This window comes from Urocitellus parryii, chromosome 4 (assembly GCF_045843805.1).
Source record: "Urocitellus parryii isolate mUroPar1 chromosome 4, mUroPar1.hap1, whole genome shotgun sequence".
Lineage (NCBI taxonomy): Eukaryota > Metazoa > Chordata > Mammalia > Rodentia > Sciuridae > Urocitellus > Urocitellus parryii.
The window spans coordinates 200,081,373-200,109,245 of NC_135534.1; the positions used below are offsets into that span (position 1 = coordinate 200,081,373).

At 34.6% G+C, this 27,873-nt stretch overlaps 1 protein-coding gene across 6 annotated transcripts in view; it reads right to left on the reverse strand.

The window, feature by feature from the left end:
- Positions 1-27,873, reverse strand: part of Strbp (spermatid perinuclear RNA binding protein) — a 160,829-nt gene that overhangs the window by 58,093 nt on the left and 74,863 nt on the right. For 4 of the 6 annotated variants that reach the window (XM_026386303.2, XM_026386301.2, XM_026386299.2 and 1 more), the window contains exons 2-10: positions 27,324-27,493; positions 22,997-23,217; positions 19,827-19,992; positions 15,113-15,257; positions 6,508-6,599; positions 5,893-5,988; positions 4,551-4,662; positions 3,639-3,736; positions 3,320-3,431 (exon numbers count right to left, since the gene is read on the reverse strand). In XM_026386303.2, coding sequence (XP_026242088.1) covers positions 3,320-3,431; positions 3,639-3,736; positions 4,551-4,662; positions 5,893-5,988; positions 6,508-6,599; positions 15,113-15,257; positions 19,827-19,992; positions 22,997-23,217; positions 27,324-27,326 — 1,045 coding nt within the window. In that variant the 5' untranslated portion in view covers positions 27,327-27,493. Of the gene's footprint in view, positions 1-3,319; positions 3,432-3,638; positions 3,737-4,550; positions 4,663-5,892; positions 5,989-6,507; positions 6,600-15,112; positions 15,258-19,826; positions 19,993-22,996; positions 23,218-26,358; positions 26,383-27,323; positions 27,494-27,873 lie in introns of those variants that run through there. The other 2 variants (XM_077797094.1, XM_026386304.2) reach the window with 2 other exon arrangements.

The following is a 27,873-nucleotide window of genomic DNA, read 5'->3' on the forward strand; positions in this document are numbered from 1 at the left end:
CGATAGTTCATGTGGCAAAAGAAAGTAATGGGGCAGAGTAAACAGATGGTTCCCAAGGAGCTATGATGTTTTATTTTTTTAACTGATTTTTTTAATAAATGACAGCAAAATGCATTACAACTCTTATTACACATACAGAGCACAATTTTTCTTATCTCTATTTATATACAAAGTATATTCACACCAATTCGTGTCTTCATACATGTACTTTGGATAATGATGTCCATCACATTCCACCATCATTGCTAACCCCATGCCCCCTCCCTTCCCCTCCTACCTTTCTGCCCTATCTAGAGTTTGTTGATTCCTCCCATGCTCCTTGTTCCCTACCCCACTATGAAATAGCATCCTTATATAAGAGAAAACATTTGGTATTTGGTTTTTAGGGATTGGCTAACTTCTTAGCATTTATCTTCTCCAACTCCATCCATTTACCTGATGTTTTGTTTATTGACTATGGCAGTGATTAAATATTTTTTTTAAATAATTACTTTTAACCCGTATGCTTTTTCTATTTATGTGCAGTATCTCATAATAAAATAAACATAGGTGCCAAAAGTTTCTGAAAAGTTGGCTAAGACAAAGACTGAAACCCAACCCCAAAATGTGGTAACATGAAGGTCACAAGCAGTAGAGGGTGAGGAAGAAAGTCTGATTAGAACAGGTTCAAAAGGGAACAGAAAATGAGGAAAAAGAAGTAATAGGCCACTCTATCCAAAAGTACAGCTCTAAAAGTGAGCTGAGAAATATAACTCTGGTAGGGGCAGCTATAAAACTAAAAGAGTTTGTTTTGGCTTTGGCTTGCAGATGGGAAATACTATAGCAGGTTTTTATGTTGATGAAAATGACTCAATAGACAGGGAGAAACTGACGTTGGTGAGAGAAAAGAGAACTTCTGGAATAATGTCCACTGACAGGCAAGAAGGAATGCAATACAGCAGACAAGTAGAAAGGTTCATCTTAACTCCAGATTACTACTAATGTGAGAAAACAGAAGCTAACAAGGTCATTGGATGAGAGTAAGGATGGGGAGTTAGAGATTTGAAAGAGCTATCTAGGAAATTTGGAGAACTCTTGATTTTATGGGAGAATTGTCAGACAACATAAGTAGTCCCCATGAGGTTAGTGTCACAGACTGAAAGAAAAATGGTCAACATGGCTGTGTTTTTTATCCCCAACTATGTTCATAAATCTGATGTAGGAAGAAAGATGGAATTCAATCAGTTAGAATATTATCAGGAAGAGAGGATCAAGGAAGTGAAAGTACATGCCAGGGAGTGATCACAAGGATATGCCAGAGAACACAAGCAGGGTATAGACAGAAGGGAGACCATGAGAAGAATAGGGACTATGTAAAGATAATAAATCAATGGTAAGTTCAAGAAATAAGAGTACTAGAGAGAGTAACAATAAGAAGAAGCTGGAAAGGGTACAGGAATAGTTATTGCTGAAGACAAGGTCAAGGGTGCATCCATAGAATGAGTAACTGAGTAAGTGTAAGATAGAATAGAAAGTAATTATGGGAGAGGAAGTTAAGGAATTGAGAATGTCAGAGTTTGGCGGAATAAATCACCTGAAAGAATACTGAAATCACCAAGAATTATAGAAATTAAATTGAAGTATAAATGTCAGAAAGCTAGGTGCTAAAAATATGAAATTGTGAGGGATATCATCTTATAATTAAGGCACAAAATGAGAAACTGACTTGCTCAGATCATGCAGCTACTAAATGATACGGGCTACAACAGGAACACTAGGACATTCTGACTCTATTTTATGCTCTATGTTGACAAATTAGCAGTTCCCAAACCTCTGAGAAAGATCTTTAAAATTAAAAACAAAAACAAAACCTAAGTCACATGATGGCAGATATAGTGGGAGAAAAAAAGTACTGTGAATTTGGCAACAGAAATTTTTTTTGCTACTAATCATAAAATATACATTTTTTAAAATTTTTATTCAATCATGCCATTCATAGACAACTCTTAATGTGGCATGATTATGTAAATCCCTCTCAGTAATCTCATTGTCAACGTGTGAATACACTCTTGAAAAAAGAAACTTTTTCTTCCATAAATTTTATTGAGCACTCCTTTATAACAATGATATGGTACAGTGTGGAGGATTCTCTCCCCTGATGAGTTCACAGTATAAGGCAGTGATTCTCAAACTTTTTAGTTCAGGACTATTTTATATTCTTTTTTCCCATATTTTTTATTGGTGCATTAAAATTGTACATAATGTTAAGATTTGTTATTGCATATTCATTCACACAAAAGGACAATATAATTTGGCCAATATCATTTCTACTTTATAGTCTTACCTTTGCTTTTTGGGTAGTATCTATTTAGCATTATAGAAATTAAAATAAAGCTTGTTAGCCTCTAGAAAATTGTACACTCAGGAAAGAGTGGAAAAGAAACAAGAAAAGTTAATAGTATTACTATGAAACAATTTTTGATCTTGTGGATTCCTTTTAGATCTACTGGAAATCTAGTGTCTAAATAAATAGATTGAGCACCTGCATTATTTTTGTCATATAGAAATTACTAAGATAATGTCAACTGTGGGAAGTGGGCTGGATTCTAGGTGGTATTAAATATCCCACCTTTTAGTATAACGTGAGAGACAAGAGAACAAAATTAAATATTTTCTGTGGCACAGTGAGAAGAGTAAGTGGATTCAGACTCAAATATTTGCTCTATTCCAGGCAGTGAGCCAGGCATTTTCACCTGACAACAGTCAATAAAGTAAGAAAGACTAAAGTAATATGTCTACTAAAAGGAACTAATTGCTCAAGGCCTCAAACTAGTAGGTAGTTGATTCCCACTGGAATCCAGGTCATACTGATCCTATTTTTGTTCAAACTCTGAGTTCAAACAGACTAGTACAAATGGAAGATGGTCCTGAATGGTCCAATATTCATTCCTTCTCCTCCTCTCTATATATTTTGGTTTTTCTGTCTTAATTACATCAAACTTTCAAGCATGAGAAAGATCATTAAACTGATCAGTGATGATCTCTTCTCCTTGGATCATATGATCTGCAAGTATGGTCTCTAATTCAATATGTAATAACAAAATACGGCTAACACGGACAAATGAGCTGATCATTAATAAGAACAACTGACAGCAAGCTACTGTCACTGATGGAGATATAGGCCAACAAAGTCAGGCGGGAGAGGAAGCAATAAACTTTCTTATAAATGACTTAGATAAACAAGGATTAAGTTCCTTAAACTCTAACAAGAGAGGCATCCCATAACCATCACTGCGAATCCCCACCCAACCCTAATATAAGACATTTAGATTTAGCTCACCTTCTTTATCAGTAACTGACCAGGAATACTTCTGAAAAGGCTTACTAGAAGGAAGGGGGTCCATCTCCAGCACTTTATAAATCTGGCCAAAAGCTGATAGTCTAAGCGCATGCTAAAGAATAAAATATTGATTCAATCAGATTTCAGTAGCCATTCATAAATCCACTAGAACATCTAGCTAAAATGACATTCATTAAATGCTGATATGATGGTAGAAGTCCCTAATAGCATGCAAGAGAAAAGTGTTCAATCTGAAGAGTTAGGAAAATTAAGTTGTGATATATCTCTAATAAATCATCATGTGTGCCAAGTCTTCTACCTGTGCACTGTGGGTAATATCTTCTTTTTGCTGGATGGTCATATAGCTCAGAGCATCTGTTGGGTCTCGCTCACAAGGATCATGAAGACCGGGACCCCCTTTGGCAAAAGGCAAAGGCAAAACATAAATATCATTTAGAATTGGGTTGAGAATTCAATAAACTAACACAAAACAGAGTGAGAAAAGAAAAGGGGAAAAAAAAAAAAAAAAGGAGTAAAAGTCTATTCAATTAACTGGAGTTTTAAGGACACTCTCATTTTTGATACGTTAGCACTAAACTGCCCATATTTTATACTGGAAGTCCCTTGTATATTTAACAACAGCATGATGAATCATTCCAAAAGGATTGCATATGAAAAATAAGGCCAAGGGGCTGGGGATGTGGCTCAAGCGGTAGCGCGCTCGACTGGCATGCATGCGGCCCGGGTTCGATCCTCAGCACCACATACAAACAAAGATGTTGTGTCCGCCAAAAAATAAATATATATTAAAAAAATTCTCTCTCTCTCACTCTTTCTTAAAAAAAAAAGAAAAAAGAAAAAAAAAAGAAAAAGAAAAAGAAGGCCAAATTTAATTTTTCCAAATTTAACACCAGACTGCAAACAGAATGAACTTCATACATTTTGTATCAACATCTGCATTTTCAAATTCAGACTTCTAGGTAAAGCAAATTCATAGCAGACATAAGATCTTATTAGTACCCTTTATGTTAGTACATAAAAAAAACAAATTATAATTATTGAAAAAGTTTAATAGCACTTTTCCAACACACAAACATTCTACTTGCTAACATTCTAACCAAAATAGCTCCCTCACACCATTTTCCTATGTAGAGGACAAATTTAGCACATATTTAGAAAAATAAACTAAAATTAGATTTTTTTTTTTGCCTCCAGAGTTTGAAACCCTTACCAGGAAGTAGTATTCCAGATGCCAAACACTCCATTACTCGTCTCAAGGCCTCCCCAGCGCCCAAAGGTCTATTACAAGTACCTATAGACTTTTCACATATAAGCTCTAGTGGCTAGAAGATATTAAATTACAAATTAGTACATGCACCAAGTGTTAAAAGGATTCCAGTTAAATGTGAGCTGACATTTGTATCTACAAGGGAAGCCAAAAAAGTCAAAAAGTCAATTTAATATTTAGGGACCACTTCACTCTTCCCCCATGATTAAAAAAATTTTTCCCCAAATGGATTTCAGGAAGCGGGGAAGGCAGTGCTTGGGGCTGAACCCAGGGATTTGCATATATTAAGGAAGTGTTCTACCATCACTGAACTACATATACCCAAAACCCCCCAACCAGTTTTTAAATTGAGCATTTATTGAGATATTCTCAAATGACACTTTAGTAACAAAAGCCTTCTAAATTTAGTTACCCTGAAAAAATTACTAAATAAATTATGGTCATCTAATTCATTTAACAAAAATTTAATAGAGCTTTGTGTAAGGTAGTAATAATAACAAGCCAATATGCAAATCCAGTCCACCAAAATCCCACATAATTTATTAGGAAATTTTCAAACTATAAACATCTCAATGTAAGAATAAGAGTTCATTTTAGATAGTCTGCTCCAAGTACTCTAATTAGAATAAACAAAGAACCAAATCTATATTTAATAAACTGAAAACTAATGATACTTTATCAAAGTAATAATTGTTAGAGATTTATGTATAAATGACCCTTTACAGCCTTATTTGAATTGTTTTACAGAGTTCTTAAGTTGTAGTCTTGATTGGGGTCCAGTATAATTTCCAAATTTAGTCAATGTTACAATATATATCATAAATTAGGTCCACAATTGGCTTGGAGTGCACAATTTGCCTGACTTTAAGTACTAACATGATAAGTTAGCAATTAACTGTGTCTCCACTTGTCAGATAATTTCAACTATAATGGAAAGAGGCACTGAGAGAAATGGGTCAGCCAATGAGGCTTTTGTGGGCAGCAGGTGACCAATAAGTGATCAACCATCAATGAAGAGCTGAGGGCAGGAAGATACTTATCAAAAAGGTATAAAACTTTTTGTCAGAAAAAAATCTGATTCTGTAACATGAATATAGTATGGCATATACAAGTTATATGCATAATAATTCAAATAAAAGATGCATAATTTTCCCCCAGAGAAAAAGAGATAACACATACCTTACTAACACAGAAGGTAGTCATTTTATAATAACATACCATTCTTATAGGATTTCCTCTGCTACAGCTTTGGAACTTGCTTTTAACTAAATATTTAAGTACTTACCCATCCTTTTAATGGTGCCCATGTGGGGACTCTGTTGCACAAATCACGCAGAATGCGAAGGACAATTACACATGATTTTAATCCATTTGCCCTTGCCTAAAACAAACAAAATGATTCCAATATCCCTGTTGAAATCCATTCTTTATTTTAAGCATATTGATCATGGATAGGTTCTTTAAGTGAATACTAATTAAAAATTAACTAAATATTTGGTTTTCAAGCAAACCAAAATATCAAGCTATCAAAAGTAGTAAACAGCAGTTCAGAAAGGTAGATTTTAAAGTAAAAGGAGCTTCCTTTTAAAATTCCTTTTGTAGCCTTATGGCAACTCCATTGCAGGAAACTATTTTTATTTTTAGCTTTTTTACCCATGGTTGTATTTTACAAGTCATCATTTAAAAGTCAGAATAATTTTAAGCCAAAATGAATTATATGATAACAAAACATCATCATTAACTATTCCAGGCACTTCACCTAAGTTAAAACTCTTACTCCAATAACCCTATGAGGTGTAAAGTACCCCATCTTACATAGTACACAGAAACCAGTGTTGAGTGCTCCAAGTGAAATCTGCACAATTCTACAATAACAGTAAGATAATAACAAAAAGCCAACCTGAAACCATTTGGCATGTCGAAGAGACGCCAAGGCGTTCAGGCATTTCTGCCTGTCCAATAAGTCCGGAGGATCTTTCATCGCAACATTTTCTAATGGTAAAATGGGATAGAGAGAGACAGATACAATTTGACCAAGGGGTTCCTGTCAAATTTCCAAACAATTTAAAAAAAAAGAAGAAGAAGAAGAAGAATAGCAGCATCTGAGTGAATAAGACTCCCAGAAAATTTCATGGTTTGGTTTTGTGCTTCTTATTTAAATTACGTGCACAATTACGTAAGTAAACAGGAACAGCATTTGTGCACAAGTACAATGGAACATACAGGAATTCATTTTGTCAACAAATCAGTGACCCTGTTTCTTATAATCTGGGATCTTATTAATAAGCATGTATAATATCATGGCACAAAATAAGTACATAGCACTTTTTCCTTTGTTAAGACATAAAGAAGGAAAATTTAGGACCAACAGCAATAACAACTTTTATTTACAGAAAAAAAAATTGATCACTGATTAGTTTTTAAGGAAAACTGGAGCTCTCATGTTAATGGTCAACTTGAGATTTACTGATTAAACACTGATTATGCCAAAACACTTTTTGCAACTAAATAAACTCATTCAAAAAATAACCATTACTAGAAACTTTACTCCACTGATGAGAACGTAAGTGTTATCCTGAAGTTCTCATGTCTTTTCTGAACAAAATTATTAAAAATTACAAATATAAAACAAATTGAAATAAATTTCCAATTTTATATACCTCCTTTTGAAAAAAGGCAGTTCAAAGACTACTATCTGGGCTGGGGATGTGGCTCAAGCAGTAGCTTGCTCGCCTGGCATGCTCAGGGTACTAGGTAAGATCCTCAGCACCACAGAAAAAAATAATAAGGGAGGGAGGGAGGGAAGGAAGGAAAATAAGGGAGGGATGGAGGGAGAGAGGGAGGGAAGGAAGGATAATAAGGGAGGGAGGGAGGGAAGGAAGGAAGGAAGATGGATGGACGGGTGATGTGTCCACCGAAAACTAAAAAATAAATATTAAAAAAATTATTTCTTTCTCTCTAAATACTACTATCTAATTACAGCTATTTGACTTGCCTTAATATTTTAAAAATTGGTTTAGATGGAAAAAAAATTGGTTTAGATGGCCCAAAGCAGCAAAATTAAAAATTCAAACATGATTAACGACCAATACCCACACTTAAGATACTACATGATACTAAATCCAAGTTTGGAAAGGCAAATTTATTTCCTCTAAGCTACAAAGAAGTAGGCTTTTTTTTTTTTAAGTCTTGATGCATATTTAAAAGCATACAATACACAAATGTTTCTTGGGGGATGATGTTTTATCTAATCTAAATCAGATTTACTAATTTCTTTGAAGAACTCTTATATTCAAGAGAGCCCATCTACACTTCTTCCTAGTATTCCCCTAACAGTAGTAGGCTTGGTTATACATTTGTGTGGGCCAGCTAATACAATGTAAATATTTTTAAATGAAGGACAAGAGCAGTGATACTTTTTGGTTTCTTTAGTTATCAGACTCCACTATAGCAAATACATTTATTCTAGTGGATAAAATATCATTATCTAAAACTGAAGGCATATGCCCAATAGAAAACAAATCTCCAGCCAGGCATGGTAGCAGACACCTGTAAAACCAGCGGCTCTGGAGGCTAAGGTAGGAAGATCGTGAGTTCAAAGCCAGTCTCAATAAAAGCAGGGGGCTAAGCAACTCAGTGAGATCCTGTCTCTAAATAAAATACAAAATAGGGCTGGGGATGTGGCTCAGTGGCCAGGTGCCCCCAAATTCAATTCTGTCACCTCTGTTGACCAAAAAAAAAAAAAAAACTATATGGGCTGGGGATGTGGCTCAAGCGGTAGCGCGCTTGCCTGGCATACGTGCACCCCGGGTTCGATCCTCAGCACCACATACAAAGATGCTGTGTCCGCGAAAACTAAAAAAATAAATAAATATTAAAATATTCTCTCTCTCTCTCAAAAAAAAAAAAAAAAAGACTATAAAGGACGAAGTGCTACACGCTTATTTTATGACAAGGTGAGCTCTACAGCAGATATCTGCACTGTTCCCCATTAGCCCTGCCGACAAAAGTCACAATACAGGGAATCTCATTTTACTACCCTCGCCCCCTCCTTTTTTTAACTCTTCAAATGGAAACCCTTGTAAAGAATTATTAATGTGGATTTATTTATAAACATTCATAAATACAGTATGGGTATTCACAGGTGATCCAGCTCCTAGAGAATTTTGTCTTCACAATGACACAAAATGTACAACTAACCCATTTTAATGATTTATGTCAAAATGTTTAACCATGGTCAATACAAGCATCTCTGTAAAGCTCACATACCAGATAAAACAAATTATGAATGATTAGAATCTTAAAAGTTAGACATGACAAAGGTTGACTGACTGCGCTAAGTAATATAATCCAAATAAAAGATATAGAATGATTATTTTCTATCATTTCAATTTTTTAATTAATAGGGAAAAAAAAGTAAAGCAAGCTAAGCTTTATTCTATCATCTTACCAAGTATGGATATCGGGAAGAGGGAGGCAATAGAAGAGGGAAGTAAGGCAGAAGTTTTGATAGAAAAAGGCAAGTCAAAACTCTTTTTGTGCTTTCTAGTATTTCATCCAGTGGTCAGAGTTCATAAATTATACCTTAGATTGATTGTATTTATAACAGATATTTATAACAAGACAACATAAAAATATTTCAATAAATTCTTTCATCTCTAAGTCAGAGTCTAACCACAAACTCTTATAAAAAAAAAAAAACTCAAGACATCAGCTTGCTACAGACAGTCAACATTTGGAGACAATAGATTCTACTAAAAAGATATGAAAGGGCAGACACTGGACAGAAGACTTGCAACAGATTCCCTTTACATCACCATCAGAATGGTCATGTTTCTTCATGCTCTGATAGTCAAAAAGTCAAAAGATCCAAATGTTTCAAGGGTCATAAGATAGGAAATAGCAGAGGAGATAAAATAACTCATCTCATTTTATATTCATAGTTTTTTATATTACACAAAATAAACTTATATGGTACAATAGTGCACCTTATTAGTCCACCATGTCTATTTCTTTTATGTGGTTAATAATATACAGTTTATATATTTTCATTGATTAAAAAGTAACTTCATTATTAATATGGCAATCATAGGACTGGTGCTAGAATTTAATACTTTGGGATTTCAAAACAAGAGTTTCAATTTTGTAGTAGGGAAAAAGCTATTCTGATGAAAAGACAGGGGAGTCCCCCATGGAATCCTTAATAGAAACAATGGAATTGTGAGCCATTTCATTTTTTACTATGGTGACCAGTGAAACAGGTAAAAATAGCATAGGAGGTTCTAGTGGTGGAGTATTGGCAAAAATGCCAAAGCAAAAAAAAAAGCTTTTGAAAATGTTTTTACTCAGGAACCTGGCACCAGGGCATGAAGGTACACTCAACATTCTGAACAATGAAAGCATTGGAAAGAAGTCTGTTATACCTAACCATGTTTATTTGGTTAGAGGTTAGATCAGTGAACAGAATCACACCATACTGCAGGAAATGTTGGTCAGTTTCTCTCAGTGCCTCATTACATGCAAACTACCTGGCCCTTTTAACAAAGTCACTAGCCTGGAGATGGGGGCAGGAAAAAAGCCAAACGTGGCTGGGCTCTTTAAAGGTAAAATAATTTAGTTGGGATATCATGACAGGCTCCTTGACAATCTGGATGAAACTGAGTTACTGGGTTCATGCTGACATAATTTTCTAATTAGCCTGAAGATATCCTGGCAGCCCCTCCTCTCTCAATTCCTTAAAGCTTTCTGGAAAGAACACATTATGCCCAATGGCACTGTCCATGCAAAGTAACAGGACACAATAATGCAGGCAGTAAATGTAGAAACAAGGTAAAAGAGAGACTGTTCTAATTTATGCTAGTAATGTCACTCAGGATGACTTTTCTTCAGTGGCAGTCAAGCATTGGAAAGATATGGCCAAAGGTTTGCCCTGGATAAACAACCAGAGCAGCTGGTTAATAGCTGGGGAAGACAGAAAAATAAAGCCTACAGCATCAGTTGTGATGTCTAGACTGAGAATCTACTGTCTCAAGACACCCATGCTAGTGAACTTCTTCTGCCAAGAAGAGTCAGAAGTTTACAATGTCAAGAAGAGTCAGAAGTTCACACTGGCACCAATACATAAAAAGAAGACTCTCAGGCAACTTCTCCCTCAACCCCTGCATACTCCCCCTCACCCTTGACCCCCAGTTTGGGGGACAGAAGTTTATATTAGCCTTAAACAGAAGAGTCTCTATTTTCCCTATCCACCTGGTTTCAAATTGCTTTATAAATATAATTTTAAAAATGATTTATCATTCCCAATCACATATACACTTCTGGTTTAAAATCACAAGCACCAAAAGAAACTTGAGACTATAATGTTCAGAAGGATTAGATCTGGTAAAGCACTCATGCAGTAACCCCAGACAAGAATGGGAGAGTAGACTGCACAAGGAACTTTGGTTCATAGGACCTGGGCAAAATGTGAGACTTTCCTCATTTATAAGGCAGGATAGTAACTAACCCAAGAGGGCTGCTGTGAGGTTTTTTTGTTTTGTTTTAAATAAGTCACATATAAGGAAATGCTTATCACAAAGTAGGTGATAAAATACCTTGAAAGACAGAGATCTTAAAAAATCTATTACTTGAGCTTTAAGATGTTACTCACTGTTAATGCTTCTTTCCTACATATTGGACAGTCCTATTTTAATCAGACAATATGGTAAGTAAGTACATAAATTCACTTCACTGATTTATATGTGGTATTGCTTGATTGCCTCCTATGTGTTGGTCACACGTTAGTTGTAGGTACTAAGGAAAAAGATTAGCAGTAGTAAAAAAGAAAGATACCCACTCTCAGTGAATCATTAGCTATATAATGAGCATTCTCACTATGAGCATTATAGAAAATCTGTATACTGATTCTATTATTATACACTTCAATGAGTTTTTAAGAATTTAAAAATGTTTACCTCAGGTTGCTAGACCTACTGTGTACATATTACTCACATTATTAACTCAAGGAAGTTTGAATAGGTATGTTTGTGCTATGAATCTTTAATAAGCTGAGTTATTACTACTATTTACTGAATAGATACTTTGTGCCAGTTATACAAGTCACATTATATAAATTATCTTATTAATCTCTGAGCAACTTTTTCAGGTATTTATTATCACAATTTAAAATGAAGAAAACATGCCCAAGGACACATAGCAGTAAAAACTAACAGAGTTAATACTGAACGTAAGGCTGCTGCACACCAAAGTCTGTGCTTTTTCTCCAATGCCTTCTTTTTTGGGGGTGGGGGGACCGGGATTGAAATCAGGGGCACTTGACCAGTGAGCCACATCCCCAGCCCTATTTTGTATTTTATTTAGAGACAGGGTCTCACTGAGTTGCTCAGTTCCTCGCTTTTGCTGAGGCTGGCTTTGAACTCGCAATCCTCCTGTCTCAGCCTCCAGAGCCGCAGGGATTATAGGTGTGCACCATAGCGCCCAGCTTCTAATGCCTTCTTCAAAAAGAATATATGGGGCTGGGGATGTGGCTCAAGCAGTAGCCCGCTCGCCTGGCATGTGTGGTGCACTGGATTCAATCCTCAACACCACATAAAAATAAAAAATAAAGATATTGTGTCCACCTAAAACTAAAAAAAAAAAAATATGTAGTAATGAATGAGAAAATTATTATTCTACAGGGCCTATAAATAAAGGATTAGAATGAAAGAAAACTGACTACAAGAAGGAGCTTTACATATGAAATTTTAAATAATATCAAAGATTTACTGTGTACTCTGGCAATTTAAAATATATACAGTAATTTGGAATGAGTACTTAAATCCACTACTGCACAGATTCTAACACAAAAGATATAAATTTGATTTTCTAACTTGTCCCAATCCTCCGGTTCTACCTGCTATTTTTTTCCCTTGTTCAGATTTTACCCAAATGTGTGGCAAGAAAGGGAAGAGAAATGCATGAGGTGTGTATCTACTGTGCATTGTTTATTTATGGATAATCAAAAGGAGTCCAGATACTATAGGAAAATGTTTCCAAAGATCAAAGAAGTTACAATGGATATGTTTTTTAAACTTTGGAAAATGAGTAGAAATTGAAAAATGTGTTTACCTTTCGGTCCCAGAAATCCCTGGAACCTGAATATTTTTCCCCCTCTCCAAAGAATTCTTTTTTCACTATACCATTATTCTATTTACTTATTTTTATGTGATGCTTAGGATTGAACCCAGGGCCTCACATGTGCTAGGCAAGCGCTCTACCACCTGACTGAATCTTGTGCTTTCATCCCATAAAGCTGCAAATAATTGCATCAAGGAGCTAAAGGATGCCTACTATGAGCAAACAGAGTTGTAAAAACACATCTCCATATTCAATCATGATGAATCCTTCAAGTTGCCCAAGAATCTATAAAAACTGCTGGCAAAGGACAAAAAGTTTCTTTTAGACAAAGTGAGTCAACAGGGTTGGGATGTTAAGGATAATGCAAAGCAAAAGTTTCTGCCATTCAAAAGGTAAAGTGATATGTGTAAAACATTAAATCCAAGATGGTTCCTTCACCTTACTTGACCCCACACACTAGCTGAGTCAACTCATAGGTGTCTTTGGATCCTTAGTAACTCAAAATACCTTGAACAGAAACTATGTGACTCTCCTGTTTTATTATAAATGTCATTCTTTAATAAAGTGTTCCAGTGAGGGTACAATGCTCTAAGAATCTATTGCTAAATTCTCTCAACAGAAATTAAGGTTATAAATGCAACAGACTAAGCTTAAGGATATCACTGCAAGCTATGACAAAATCCCATGTAAATACACAAAACCACAGGGAAAAAGAAGCCTGACATTCTCTTAATACCTTCTAAAGGTAATGGAAGGAATATCAACAGGTACAAGCAAATATATAATTCACCTAGTCTTTGGCAACTTCAGTCTTTTTCTTATCCCCCTATAATCAAATTTTTAATAATGCTTATAATTACAATTCTACTTAGAAATGTTTTCTTTTAATTTTGTTGTTGTAGTAGTAGTTGGACACAACACCTTTATCTTATTATTTTTTTAATGTGGGTCGAACCCAGTGCCTCACACATGCTAGGCAAGTACTCTACCACTGAGCTACTACCGCAGCCCAAAATGGTTGGTTTTAAACTACAGGGTCAAGAGAACACAGCTTACCAGAATTAACATTTATCTTGACACATCAGAAATGAGAAATCATAGTTCTGCTGTTAAAAAAATTAAGTCATTTAATTTTGGTTCTTCAGAAGTGCTATGGATACATATATAGAGAAAAAAGTACTGTCATAAACCCAATTATAGATTGGATACACTTTGATTAAAATGATTCATGAATATATTTAGTTTATTTTTGTGGGCATAGTAGAGCTGACTTTAATCATTCAAATAAAAAATATTTTTTAAAAGGTATCACTTTTAGTTTAAGGAGCCTATGAATAATGGCTACCAAAAATTTAAAATCTAAGGTAAATATGCTTTTCTACCCTTATCATCAACTTTATAAATAAACTATGAAACTGACCAATATTTCTTACTACACTGGTGGTACTTCAGGTAGGGGAATAAGCAATGGGACTTGTTGAAATTCAAGAGATGAAATAACAGAGAGTTCCCCCAGGCCCAGATAGGCTGCACTGCCTCTAAATTGTCATGACAGAGTAGCCAGTTGGTCAAAGGTCTGACACAGGAAAAATACCATATGGCAAGTTTCTAGGAACAGGACTGAGAAGCAGAATCAAGCTAACTTGACAGGATAATAACATCAGAAAAAGAAACCCACCACACTTCCATGATTACTTCTCAAAGATATCAAAAGCTGAATAATTTCTCACTCTACTTTTAGAGGATAACACTGCCATACAGCAATTCTTTTTAATTTAAGAAAGCTAGTTGAAAGCATGATTCTTGCATATATCAGAAACCTAAAAAATTTACTAAATATTATGCATTGATAAAAAAAAAATTAATCACCAATTCATATTCCTTACACTATAAAGCAAATCTACACATAGGCAACTAAGTAAAAACAAAATTTTGCAAGATTATATAGCTATTAGAAGTTAAAAGCAATATGCAAGTGAGTAATTTTGGAATAATAACTAAGTGAATTTGAAAATAATGCCATATTGGTCCACATTTAATCCTGAAATCTGGCCATTAAGCCAAAATAACAGATTGGTTGATATCAGCAATGTAATACAATACTAGATAAAGTAAAACAAAACACCAAAGTGGTATAAAAATTGAGAGTTAAGGCCCGCATTTGATATGCACAGGTTTTTGGAATAACCTACTTTATATTTTGAAATTAGACATGTTCAAAAAATACATTAATCATTTAGAAACAAACCTGTTTAAAATACTATGAGTGGCATAAAAACAAATGAAGAGTGATTTCCTAAACCCATAAAGCAGAGCTAACAAACCACTGGGAAGACCTCTTACACAAACAAAATAATACGATATATATATATGCATACACACACGAGTACCTCCATCTTTCTTCTCCAGTTCGTCCCTTATTAGGGGAGAAGTAAGTATCACCTTCAAAGTCAGTATGGGCTCTTTAGTGTTCCGGATTACAATAGATGCCTCATTTATACATTGTTCCACTTGATATTTCTCTTCTGTAAGTTTCTGAAAAATCACCAAGATTTCCATAACACCTTATAATTAGATTGAAATCTCAATTGCATTAGGTTTTCAAATGTCATTAACTATGGTATTACTGTACTTAAAGACAATGTCCGTAACTAGTTTTTAGTTTTGAGAAAAACTTCTCCCAACCTACAAGCAAATCCTTTCCACCTCTCAAAAAGCAACCACAATGTCAACCATTCCAACAATTATGAAACAATGTTTAAAACTATTCTAATATTTAAAAGTAAAATGTCAACAGCATCACTGAAATTATTATAGAGAAGTGCTTTAGAATAATAAACAGCTGGGAATGTTTTCTAAACCAAAAGGTTTTCTTTTTTCTTGCAGTACTGGGGAATGAGACAAAAAGCACTCTACTACTGAACTACTTTGAGACAGGGTCTTCCTAAATTGCCCAGGCTGGCCTCAAACTTGCAGACCTCCGCAATCAGCCTCTGGAGTTTCTGGGACTATAGATGTGAGCCACATAGCTTTTTTTTTAGAACTAAAGAGGAACTTCTACTTGCCAAGGACTTGCAAATATAAGATTATATGGATTTCTCTAATAGAAATTGAGTAAGCATGAATGAAAAAGGATCTTCTTTTTAAATTTTTTAAACTTTTTTTTAAATTGTAGATGGACACAATACCTTTATTTATTTTTTAGTGTGGCTTGAAGCCAGAGCCTCACACATGCTAAGCAAGTGCTCTACCACTAAGCTATGACCCCAGCCCTAAAAAATGATATTTACAATTTACTTACCAGAAAAAAAAATGTGTATAAACAAGTAGTTTTCACACTTCTCTTACAAAAGGACTCTCAGCCACAAAGAAAAATAAAATTATGGCATTTGCCAGTAAACAGATGAACTAAGGACTCATCATGCTAAGTGAGATAAGCTAGTCCCAAAAAAACAAAGGCTGAATGTTCTCTGATATGGAAATGCTAATGCACAATAAGGGTGAGGTAGGAAAGGAAAACAGAAATTCATTTGATTAGACAAAGGGGAATGAAGGGAAGGGAGGAAGGGATTAGGAAAGACAGTAGAATGAATCAGACATATCTTTCGAATGTTCATATATGAATACACAACCAGTAAAACTCCACATCATGTTCAACCACTAGAATAGAATCCTAATTAAGATAAGTTATACCATGTTTGTGTATTTTAACACTCTACCGTCATGTATATCTTAAAAGAATAGATTTTTTTAAATTTTTTTAAAAAGGTCTCAGTGATTGTCACACTGAGACTTATCTAGCATTATGAGACAAGTCATCTGTCAGCCACAGGGAAATTTATATTGCTTTTTTGTGTGTGGTGCAGGGGATATATTGCTTCTTTTAACAAATTATAATAAACACAGAATTTGCACAAAATAATCACCCAGTTAGAATCACATATTAATTTATATTTAATATTATTATGTATTAAATATTTAATAAGTCACATAGGGCCTTCCTTAGTGATGAAACTTTCAGTATCTATTCCTGAAGGGAACCACTACTAGATCTCTGATCATTGGTGTGTATTAAAAGAACTCAAAGTCATTTACACAAAAATAGCATTTTACTATTGAACAGTTCCAAAAAAGAAAACTCATTATCCTAATTTTGAATATAGGAAGCCAAAAAAAAAGGAAAATTCACAGTAAATGAAAAAACAAAACCTATCTAAAGCAACATCATAAAACTGCTCACATTCATTTTGCCAAAAGAAGAGGTATATAATAAATTTTCAATTATGCATGTAGATCCTTACAATGCACAGAGTAATAAACATGGTATGAATTTTAGACTAGACTAAGTGTTTTCTAGTTTTGGTCATCCTCAAAATCACCCTAGAAAAGAGTATAGAGGGAAAGGTATGTTTCAGCCTTATTTAATTAAGGTACTTAGATAAATGGAGGTTTTGTTCTAAATATTCAGGAAAAAGACTTTTAATCCATAAGAAAATAAGATCCTGTCAGATATTATTACACATAAACACTAAGAAAACAGAGTGGAGGGTAATATGTAAAAGTCACACTCATTATTAGAGAAACCTCCTGGTTAAATTAATGTCTACCATTGGTCCTAATAGTTCAGACTTTTTTTTACCTTCCCTAAGATAGCCCCTTCAAAGAACTAAGAATATTTCTTTCTTTCTAAATCTTCTCTTCTTTAGCCTGAAAAGCTCCTATTTCCTCAATGGATGGCATTAGAGCGGATTATGCTAAGTGACGTTAGCCAATTCCTAAAAGACAAATGCCGAATGTCTTCTCTGATATTGGGGGGGGGGGGTAGTGACTCAAAATGGGATAGGGAGGAAGAGCATGAGAAGACTACCATTAAATAGGGAAGACAGGTGGGAGGGAAAAAGAGGGAGAAGGGGAGTTGCACGGAAGATGGAAGGAGAACCTCATTGTTATATAGAATACATATATGATGTTGTGATGAGAAAAAGAAAAAAAGTGTGTCACATTAGATTGGATAGAGAGAAAAGATGTGAGAGGAGGCGAGGAGTAGGGAGGATAGGAAGGGCAGCAGAATAGAATAGACAATATGATTGATGTATGTACATTCCATGTATGTATTATATGTCAAAATACATTCTGCTGTCATGTATGACTAAAAAAAATAAAAATAAATCATATGGTTTAAAAAAAAAAAATCTCCTATTTCCTCAAATTTGAGATGGTCTCCACAACCTATACTCTCTCCTGGGTTCTTCCCTTGAACATATATACTAGGTCCAAAAGAATATTTTAAAACTAGTGCCCAGAAATAAAAACTGCCCAGGAGAGGAACAAGCAGAGTTTACATCATTATGTTCTGCGCAAAGAACACCCTACTGGTGCAGAGCAAGGCTTGACCCAATCTTCCGTATCTTCAAAGCTGGAGAGATGTGACAGATTCTTAGTAAGAAACTCTGGTTTATTATAGCACTGAATTTCAACCTTTTTCTCCACTTTGACACATCTGATGATGAGAAATATGACCATTCTCATAGAAAACAATACTTACAAAAAGGAACAGAAAAGAAAAGGTTGAGATGGCTTAAAAAGCCTTTATTACAGACTTGAGATAACAATGTTCACCATAATAAAAGCAGAAATGCAGATTAAATTCTAAAGCAATAAAAAAAAGGAAACAAGAATTTTAATAACATTCTGATAAGAACAGTACTGGTAGATAGCTGTTACTGAGCTTTTCATTTCATAAAACTTCATTATATTTCATGTCCCTTATCATTGTCTTTCCTCAAATGACCACAAAAGGATGAAAGAAAGAAAAAGGAAGATGTTCAACCCTATTAAAAAAAAAAAAAATCAGAAAAATCTCTCTCCATCAGTACTTAAAGTGGGAAAGATGAAATGTTCTGTCACTTAGAAAACCATATTTCAAGGTTTATGACAGAATAATTAAAAAAAAACAGTGCCCTCAAAATTAACATAGGAAAAGGCATCAACAAGCGATATAAATTTGAGTACCAAGAGTGGTAGATCTTTAAAAAAAAAAAAAAAAGATAGTTTTGAAATTCAGTTGGTAATATTTTTTAAAAATCCAGTAACAAATCATATGAAAACAAATTCAGAATTCATATTACTTGAGCAGGGGAAGAACCACTTTCAGAAGAAGTACAAATAAAAGAAACTAATAAAAGAAATGGGAGAATTCAGAAGCAAGAAGTCTGGACCTGGGGGTAGACATCTACTTCTGTGACGTGGATATAAGGACAAACTGAAATGATATCATCAAACAGCCACAATCTAATTCAGGAGACACACATCTTAAACTAGAAGATGATCGAAGCTGCCCTAGAAGATGATCACAACTGGCCCTTAGGATGGCTGGCAAAGCAGAGCCTAGGAGCCTTCCACCTTTGGTAGCATCCTCCAAGGAGCAAGGCAGCATTAAAATTTTTTTCTAAATACGTCCCAGTGTGAAAAAGGTTTGGAAACAAGGAATTAAAAGTGACTTCCCATTAACAGTCATATTAATTTACTTTTAACTATTATAACTGATAAATATAGTTAAAACTAATCTATAGGGCTGAGGCTGTAGCTCAGTGGTAGAGCATCTGCCTCGAATGTGTGAGACACTGGGTTTGATCCTCAGCACCACATAAAAATAAATATATTAAGATATTGTGTCCATCTACAACTTTAAAAAAGATACTTAAAAAAATATTTTAAAAAACAAGTTATCTATAAAAGTCTCAAGTTGTCTAGGCTCTTTTTGAGTTTTCAATTTTTGTCTGCATTTCACCAACCCTTCCAAGTGTTTTATAATGCTGAGAGATCTAGTGGAAAAAAAATGTCTCTCAGCAAGATAAACTTGAAAAGTTTAAGACTGTACCTTAATAGTCATCTTAATTTGTTTAACTATATCCTGAGTACTAATCACCATAAATGTGTTTCAAGTATGATGAATTAAATCACAGACCCAGAGTAGTGGCATTTCTTTTGTTTGTACCTGCCCCTAAATTTTGCACCAATTCTTGTTAAAAAATTCAATCAAGGTTACTCCCTATTTTCACCTTTTCAGAAATTCTTCTAGAGGTGCAGTTAAACTGTACTCACCTGAATCTGAATAGGAAGATTATCTTTGACTGTATTTAACAGGGTCTCTGTGGGTTTGTCTTTGCACATTAAAACCAGCTCCAAATCCATATCATCCTTAATCAGCAAGCCTTTTGCAACCAGGCCAATCCTCATTACACCACACAATGTCCGACCACCTTGATCCCTAAAAATAAAACCTATTAGCTTGATCATCATTTGGTTTCCTGGATATTCTTATGAATTGATAAGTATATAAATCCAGACATCAAAAAATCTACAGATTAAACTCTCAGATTGAAGAAGCATAGAGTATCTATCTTGCCTTAAGGATTCAACTAGGAGTATATTTCAAAGTGTATTCCTTTAGATTCTGAACTACATTTATATTCCTTAAATGACCAACATATTTTATCTCCTTAAATAATTTTCAAATTATTATTTTTAAACTCCCATTATTTTTTAGAAATAAACTAAAGAATTTTCAAGAAACATGAATATCATCGAATATTGAGAATTTTTAAGACAGAAATCTAAACTACCTGAATTCTACCCCTGGCAGTTCCTACTGGCTTAGTAACCATAAATGTCAAATAGCTATTGGCTAAATAAGCAAAGTTCCCTCCTAGCTGCATCACTATAGGAATTCACAAAAGTTTATGGGGAAAACTGAAAAATGTGAAGAGTTGAGGAAGGAAATAATAATCTCTCAATTATGCATTCCAAATCCAGCAGAATATCAAGTTATGAATAGAGTGCATAAGAAAAATATGCACCTAGGGCTGGGGCTATAGCTCAGTGGCAGAGCACTTGCCTAGTATGTGTGGGGCACTGGGTTCAAACCTTAGCACCATATACTTTCCAAATAAAATAAATGTATTCTATCCACCTACAACTACAAAAAAAAATTTTTTTTAAAGAAAAATATTCATCTATCTTTGGTTTTAATTCTATAAGCTTCTTATTGGTTCATTTTCCTTAAATCACAAGTGAAAATATTAATTAAGCTTGGCAGTAATTCAATAAGTAAGGCAAGTATTGAAGCATATGAAATATACTAAGGACAGCCAGTCTCTCTTGCTGGTTACACAGTGGTTAAATTACCAAACCAATCACAGATTAGGTACCATACTTAAAAGAGAAAGACAAAGAAACATCTGAGAACAAACCTCATGCCATATATTCTCATTTAAACCTCACAACAGAAAGTTTGTAAGACAAAGAATGTGAACATCAGAAAAGTTAATTGTTCATATTCACAAAGAGGGTAAAAAGGCAAAGCCTGAATTCAGACCCAGATTGGTTTGACCACATTTAGGTGATTTTTTACACTGTTATGATTGTTTGCCAAGTTTAGAAAGGGAGGGGTTAAAATTAAAAGAGATCAAGCAAGGCAATGTGAAATGGAGTCTAATTCGACAAGATGGGAAAAAAAGACAATTTTAGCTAGAAGCAAGAATCATCAATCAGGCAAAAGTCAGTGGAGTTAAGAATGAAATGAGGAAGGTAAAGAAACAAACTGCGGCAGTGGAAACTAGATAGGAAATTATAAACAATGCAGCCACTGATTTGGTATCTGTCACACCTTAAAGATTCAATAAACATTAAAACCATAAAGTTGGCAAAAATAAGCATTTTAAAGCAAGTGAGCCAAGTGTAGAAACTGATTGTTTCACTGTATCCCTGTCCTCTCATCTCTCATTCTCCCTAATCTAATAATGGTTTATAAATTAATCCTCCACCATAGTCACCCTCAAACCACTGTGTTCAAATTGTTCAGGCTCTAATTACCTTAAAAGTGTACTATCTCAATCACCTCCACCTCATCAGCTTTACTTTGACTCCTCTCTGCCATCCTCAACCTACTATATACAGTATGCTACAACCAGAATAATCTTTGAAAGGCATTACACCTCTTATTTTCCTTAGTGAACATACTGGGAGGCAATTTAGAAGGCAGTCTGACTTTCTGGTTTGAATCCTGGCTTTGTTACTGACATTGAACAAATTACACATACCCGACTTCTTTGAACCTGTTTCCTCATTTTTAAAACAAGAATAATCCAAATATCATTAAGGCATATCACAAATTCAGTCTCTGAATATTGCTAATTAACATGAACTCGAAATTGGACCATAACAATTTTAAGCTATCATATGAGAAAAATTGAATTAATTCCAAGAACCTTCAAACTGACACCAGATATAATGTATAAATTACTTGTAACCAGTTAAAAAATAAATTATATTTGCCAGCAAAAAACTGACAGATTATCTTTCAACTAAAGATTAAAAGGTTACACTACCTTTCAGTGAAGAAAATAAATGTATCAATACATTCCCACTATTCTTTATAAACTTATCATGCTGATTTAGAATTGAAAGCTGGAAAGAATCATTTTATAACCTTCTCTTCCACTTACAAAAGTTACAGGTTTAAAAAATAATGTTTTAAACCTATTAATATGGTATAATAAAATCATATGGGCTTCTTCTTTCACAATAGGATATTCACTTATTCCAAACATAGTGACATTGCTCAAAACCATCACTCTACACTTAGCATGGCACAGTCTCATGATCTGACTCATTACCACTGCTGTTTCATCGCCAATTGCTTCTGTTATTACAACAATTAGAACACTTTATTGTAACTGAAATATCTGGCTCCCATTAGACCTTCTTTCATTCCACAAATATATTAACATTTACGATATGCAAGACCCTGAACTACATTTTGAATCCACAAGGCAGATTTCAATAAGGCAAAAATACCTTTAAAGGTAGACATCAACAAGGCAAAAATATCTTTAAAATACATTTTCATGTACTCCTTCTTCTACACCAGGATTAAAATCTCTGATAAAAAGAAGTATTTCCCCCATGATCTAAAACACTATTATTTCAGAACTTTGGAAGCTGTACCAACACAGCAAAAAGATGACATATCATAACCTTCAAACACAAAAGGACTTGGGTCTCAAAAGGGATCCTAACTAATCCATCTTCTTTTTCTGGCTCTTATCATTATACCTTCCTTACTTTCCTTTCAAAATTAACTCAGAAAAACTCCATTTACCTCTCTGGTTATAGTCACACATATGAAAAAACCCAAGGAACAATATATTGTAGGGACTCTAGGGCTTTTCTGGGTACTCCAGTAAACCATCACAAGGCCAGTCCACACTCACTTGGAATAATTTTCTACAGTTTCATCTTTCTTCACTTCTGTCTCGCTCTCTGGTTTTGTGCCTTTATTTGTTTCATCCAGCCAATCTGAGACATGTTTAAGAGCACATTCAACAGTAGACACCATATTTTGAACAGCTTCAAGTTCCTCTGGAGATGGATAAATTGTTGAATGTTTCACCATAACATGGCGATCATCATTGGCAAAAGATCGAATAGATCTCTGTCAGAAGGAAAAAAAAATTGCTTTAATAAAAGAAATGTCACCTAAAAAGTATAACAGAAAAAGATAATTTCAGTCAAATCATGCCATCAATTGTCAAACAATTATAAAACAGTTAACATCAAGATACTAAAAACTTGCTCAGGAATGGTGTGGAGTTTAATAAAATGGGCTTATTAAATTAGAGATCTTTCATTCATGTTTTGGTAAGGCTCACCTAGGTCACACCAAGCACAATATGACCTATATAGATATGTTTTGGCTAAACCTGCACCTTCTGAATACCCCTTCAAAAGAGGGCATCCATTTCACACGACATTTGCAAAAAATGGTCTCTAGGAATACATATGGTGACTCATGACATTGAGTCACTCCCTTCTAAACTGGTGGAGACTTTCATACCTTAAAAACTTGAGACTGCATAATACAGAAGAAATATAAAATATAAAACTATGTATGAACTATAGAAAATATTAGAATGCTGTTTAGGGCTATTCCTAACCCATGTGGGCAGCTGAACTTATGTGAATTTCCAGGGACATCAAATAAAACACAGACACACACTTTACCTTCAAAACGGCTTCTTCACTCTTGGCCTCAGGCTCCCCAAATGAGAGAGCAAGAGAAAGTCACACATTCAGAAGTGGGCTTTTATTGTGGGGGACCCTTATTCTTAGAAAGTTCCATCCAAAAAAGGTCAGAAGGGGCAGGATTACAAAGGACAGGTGAGTGTAATTTGACCCAAGGGGCCATGGGGCAACACGCCTATGTCTGAATACCTGCCCTCAAACTTCTGGGACCAGGGCAATGTCCAGGTCACTATGAGATGTAGTGACAGTCAAAGCCCCTCCACTTCCAGAATGTAAAGCAGTTTAGTATTTGACATTAAAACCTCTGGTGCAAGACCTTATTTAAAAAAAAAAAAAAAAAGATTAGCAGGAGACATTCCAAATTCCAGAATGGGGAAAATACATAATGCAAAAACAGCTTCCCAAGCTAATTTACACATGTATCACATTCTAAATCAAAATCTTCTTAGAACTGATTTACTTAAATCTCAAAGAAAATCATTTTAAAGCTCATTGAAAAAACAAAATCAATAACAGTATTAAGAAATATTCTACAAAGATGAATTAGTACCATTATACTAAATAAAATATCAAAAAATCTTAAAAAGCAACAATTAAATGATTGCTGGCCCAGAAATCAGTGGAGCAGACAAATACTCAGAAATAAAATAAATTTCATAAAAATAAAATAGATCCTCCACACACAAAAAAACCCTCATGAGTCACACATCCATAAACCTTTTAGTAGTTCCAAATTTACAAATATCATGAAGACACTTGTACCAGCATACCCAATTGAACCCTGAAGGATAACTTGGTGGATTTTCCATAAAACCCAAAATATTCCTTTTAAAGGATGGTTACAGTGTCTTTACTTACCTGAAATTGTGTGATAACAGATGGAAAACATTTTGAAGTCTCCACCACAAAACAAAAAGATTCAAAATCTTTATCAATCCTCTCTTGTTTTTTAACTATCAATGTTTAAAACATATTAGTTTGGAAACTAGAATGTTGACACTACAGTGTCACTGTCCCCTATAAAATGAAGCAAACTATAATAAAAAAGATATATGAACCTTTGAAAATATCAATTGTTATATAAATCTAGAACTAAAATCAGTCATAAAGCTTTCCTTTTTCTTCTTGCTTAACATGCAGGATCAGTTTTCCAACTGGAGCCTTTTGCCACAAAGAAAAAACGTTTTAATCCCTTCATGAGAAGATTTATTAATTTATCTAAGAACAAGTAACCATATTATGAGTTGGATTTTAGGTTGTTACCTAGACTCATATATGAGCTGAATTCCTCAGTCCTGTACACCAGCCTCATCTAAGCAAAATTACATAGTCCTACATCACACAAACATTTGGTGTTTCACAAATAATTTAGACTGCCAATGTTAAATTCAAAAAGATTAAAACATAACAGGGTCCCCGGATACAACAGGATAAGCACTGTGAAACAAAGGTGTGAGAGGAAGAATTGACAAATGGTATAACAAAAAAAGAAGAAAAATCTTATTTACTCAAACAATATATAAATGGATTTTTCAAGTATTTTAAAAATTAAATCTAAAGAACAGAAAATTCCCATTCAATTCATTCAACTCTAGAGAGGTAAGGAGCAAGAAATAGGAGAAAATGGAAAATATTCACTGATTATACTGAAGCAAAAAATTTCTTGTCAGAAAAATCTAGGTTAATTTAAAAAGAACCAACCAGAGAAGGAACTCCATCAACCATTACAATATGAAGCATTTCTTTACACTGTAAAATTACTGAAACTATAAGAAATGAGTTGAAAAGACAAATAATTCTCATGGCAGGCAACATAAGTTTCAGGGTATTGGGGGGGGGGTGTTTGTTTTTGTGTATGTTTTGGTTTGTTTTTTCAGTCTTTTTGTCCCTCATTTTACCATAAAACTAAAAGGACAGAGAAAGATAACATTTCTTTCCTCATCAATCAGATCTAAGATATTAGTAGAATTTCTTCTCTATAAAGAGCAAGTTGAGGGCTGGGGATGTGGCTCAAGCGGTAGTGCGCTCGCCTGGCATGCGTGCGGCCCGGGTTCGATCCTCAGCACCACATACCAACTAGGATGTTGTGTCCACCGAGAACTAAAAAATAAATATTAAAAAAAAAAATTTTCTCTCTCTCTCTCTCCCTCCTCTCTCACTCTCTCTTTAAAAAAAAAAAAAAAAAAGAGCAAGTTGACTTATCACCCTTGGCACAAAGATTTCAAAAGGCAAATGACATTTAAAGAAACATCATCAGATTTGCCACAACACATTCAAAATACATTGATACTTTTTTGTGCTTTTTCTTCCACTTAAAATTTCTCATAAGGGGCTGGGATTGTGGCTCAGCGGTAGAGCGCTCGCCTAGCACGGGCGGAACCCGGGTTTGATCCTCAGCACCACATAAAAATGTGTCCATCTACACCTAAAAAAAAAAATTAAAAAAATTCTCATAAAATCCCTTTCTCTTTTAGGGAAAAAATTCACACAAAATCTCCAGAATGAAAATACTAGGGGGGCTGGGATTGCGGCTCAGGGATAGAGCGCTTACCTTGCACGTGTGAGACCCTGGGTTCAATCCTCAGCACCACATAAAAATAAATAAACAAAATAAAGATATTGTGCTCATGTATAACTAAACAAATATTTTTTAAGAAAGAAAGACAGAAAAGAGAAAGAAGGAAAGGGGGAGGGGAGGGGAGGGAAAGGGAAGGGAAAGGGAAGGGAAAGGGAAGGGAAAGGGAAGGGAAAGGGAAGGGAAAGGGAAGGAAAGGGAAGGAAAGGGAAGGAAAGGGAAGGAAAGGAAAGGAAAGGGTAAAAATTTCAACACATTTTACCAATTAAAAACCTAGGCACCAGGGGCTGGAGTTGTGGCTACAGGTAGAGAGCTGGCCTACCATGCGTGAGGCACTGGGTTCTATCCTCAGCACCAAATACAAATAAAAATATTGTGTCCACCTATAACTAAAAACAGAAAATATTTAAAAAAAAAAAAAACCTAGGCACCAGAGATGGCCTTATCTAACATAAATTCAATGCAAGTATGAACTCTCCACAGAAAGTATCAGTTTAGTACTCCTAACAATTGTGATATAGATGAGAGTCTTTGAATTAAACACATATTGTATTAAACCCCTACACCATTCATGTCATCAATTAAAAGACCAGTTCAGAATGGGAAAAAACAGATAGAAAGATAGATAACAATTACTTAATTTCAAGTTCAAGATCACCTAGCTATTTGTATTGGTTTGGGGATGCCAGTTTTACTTGAAAATATTATTTATGAGCATTGCCTCCCTTGCATTTAATAATTTATGGCCTGTAGACTCATGGGGCTTCATCTTGTGGCTTAAAGGTCTCATAATAAATCTAAACTCATTTGATTTAAATAGCAGAATGCCATCTATATCTGATGCACTGGAGCCAAAAATTAACACTGTTGTTTTTCCTTGCCCTCATTGTTAACCCTTCCAATTTTAAATCACTGAAATCAAGGAAATGTAAGTAACCTACCATGGTTTTCTATATTTTAGCTTCTTTTTTCGATCCTTTCCTCTCTTTCTTGTCGTCTTCACTAGACACTGTTTTGTGTGACAGTACCTCCTCATAAGCCTGCTGAGTCCCCTGACAGCTCAGCATCAAATATGGCAAAAATGTTTTAAGACTTGTTCTCTGGAACACACCTGTAAGAGAAGAGAAAACAACTTTTAAAGATGCTTACTGACAATTATCTTCAAATCTGAGTGTGGAACCATAAGCATGCTATTGGTTTACACTTCATAGAGGAAAATTACCTATTTCAAACAAAACCCAACATCCTTTGGAGGAAAATCACCTCACTTCAAACAAAAACGTAACATCTTTTGAAAGCCTAGATCCAAGAACCTAATTGATTTGGCTATAAAAGTAGCCCTCCTGGTAGTCACAATATGACTAGTAGTCACAATATGATTCAAGCTGGCTGACTTGAATTACATGAGATAAATAGATCTGCAGATACAGACTTAGTCAAGAAACACCATCTGAAAGAACAATGCTGCTACTGATGGCAAGAATGTTGCTT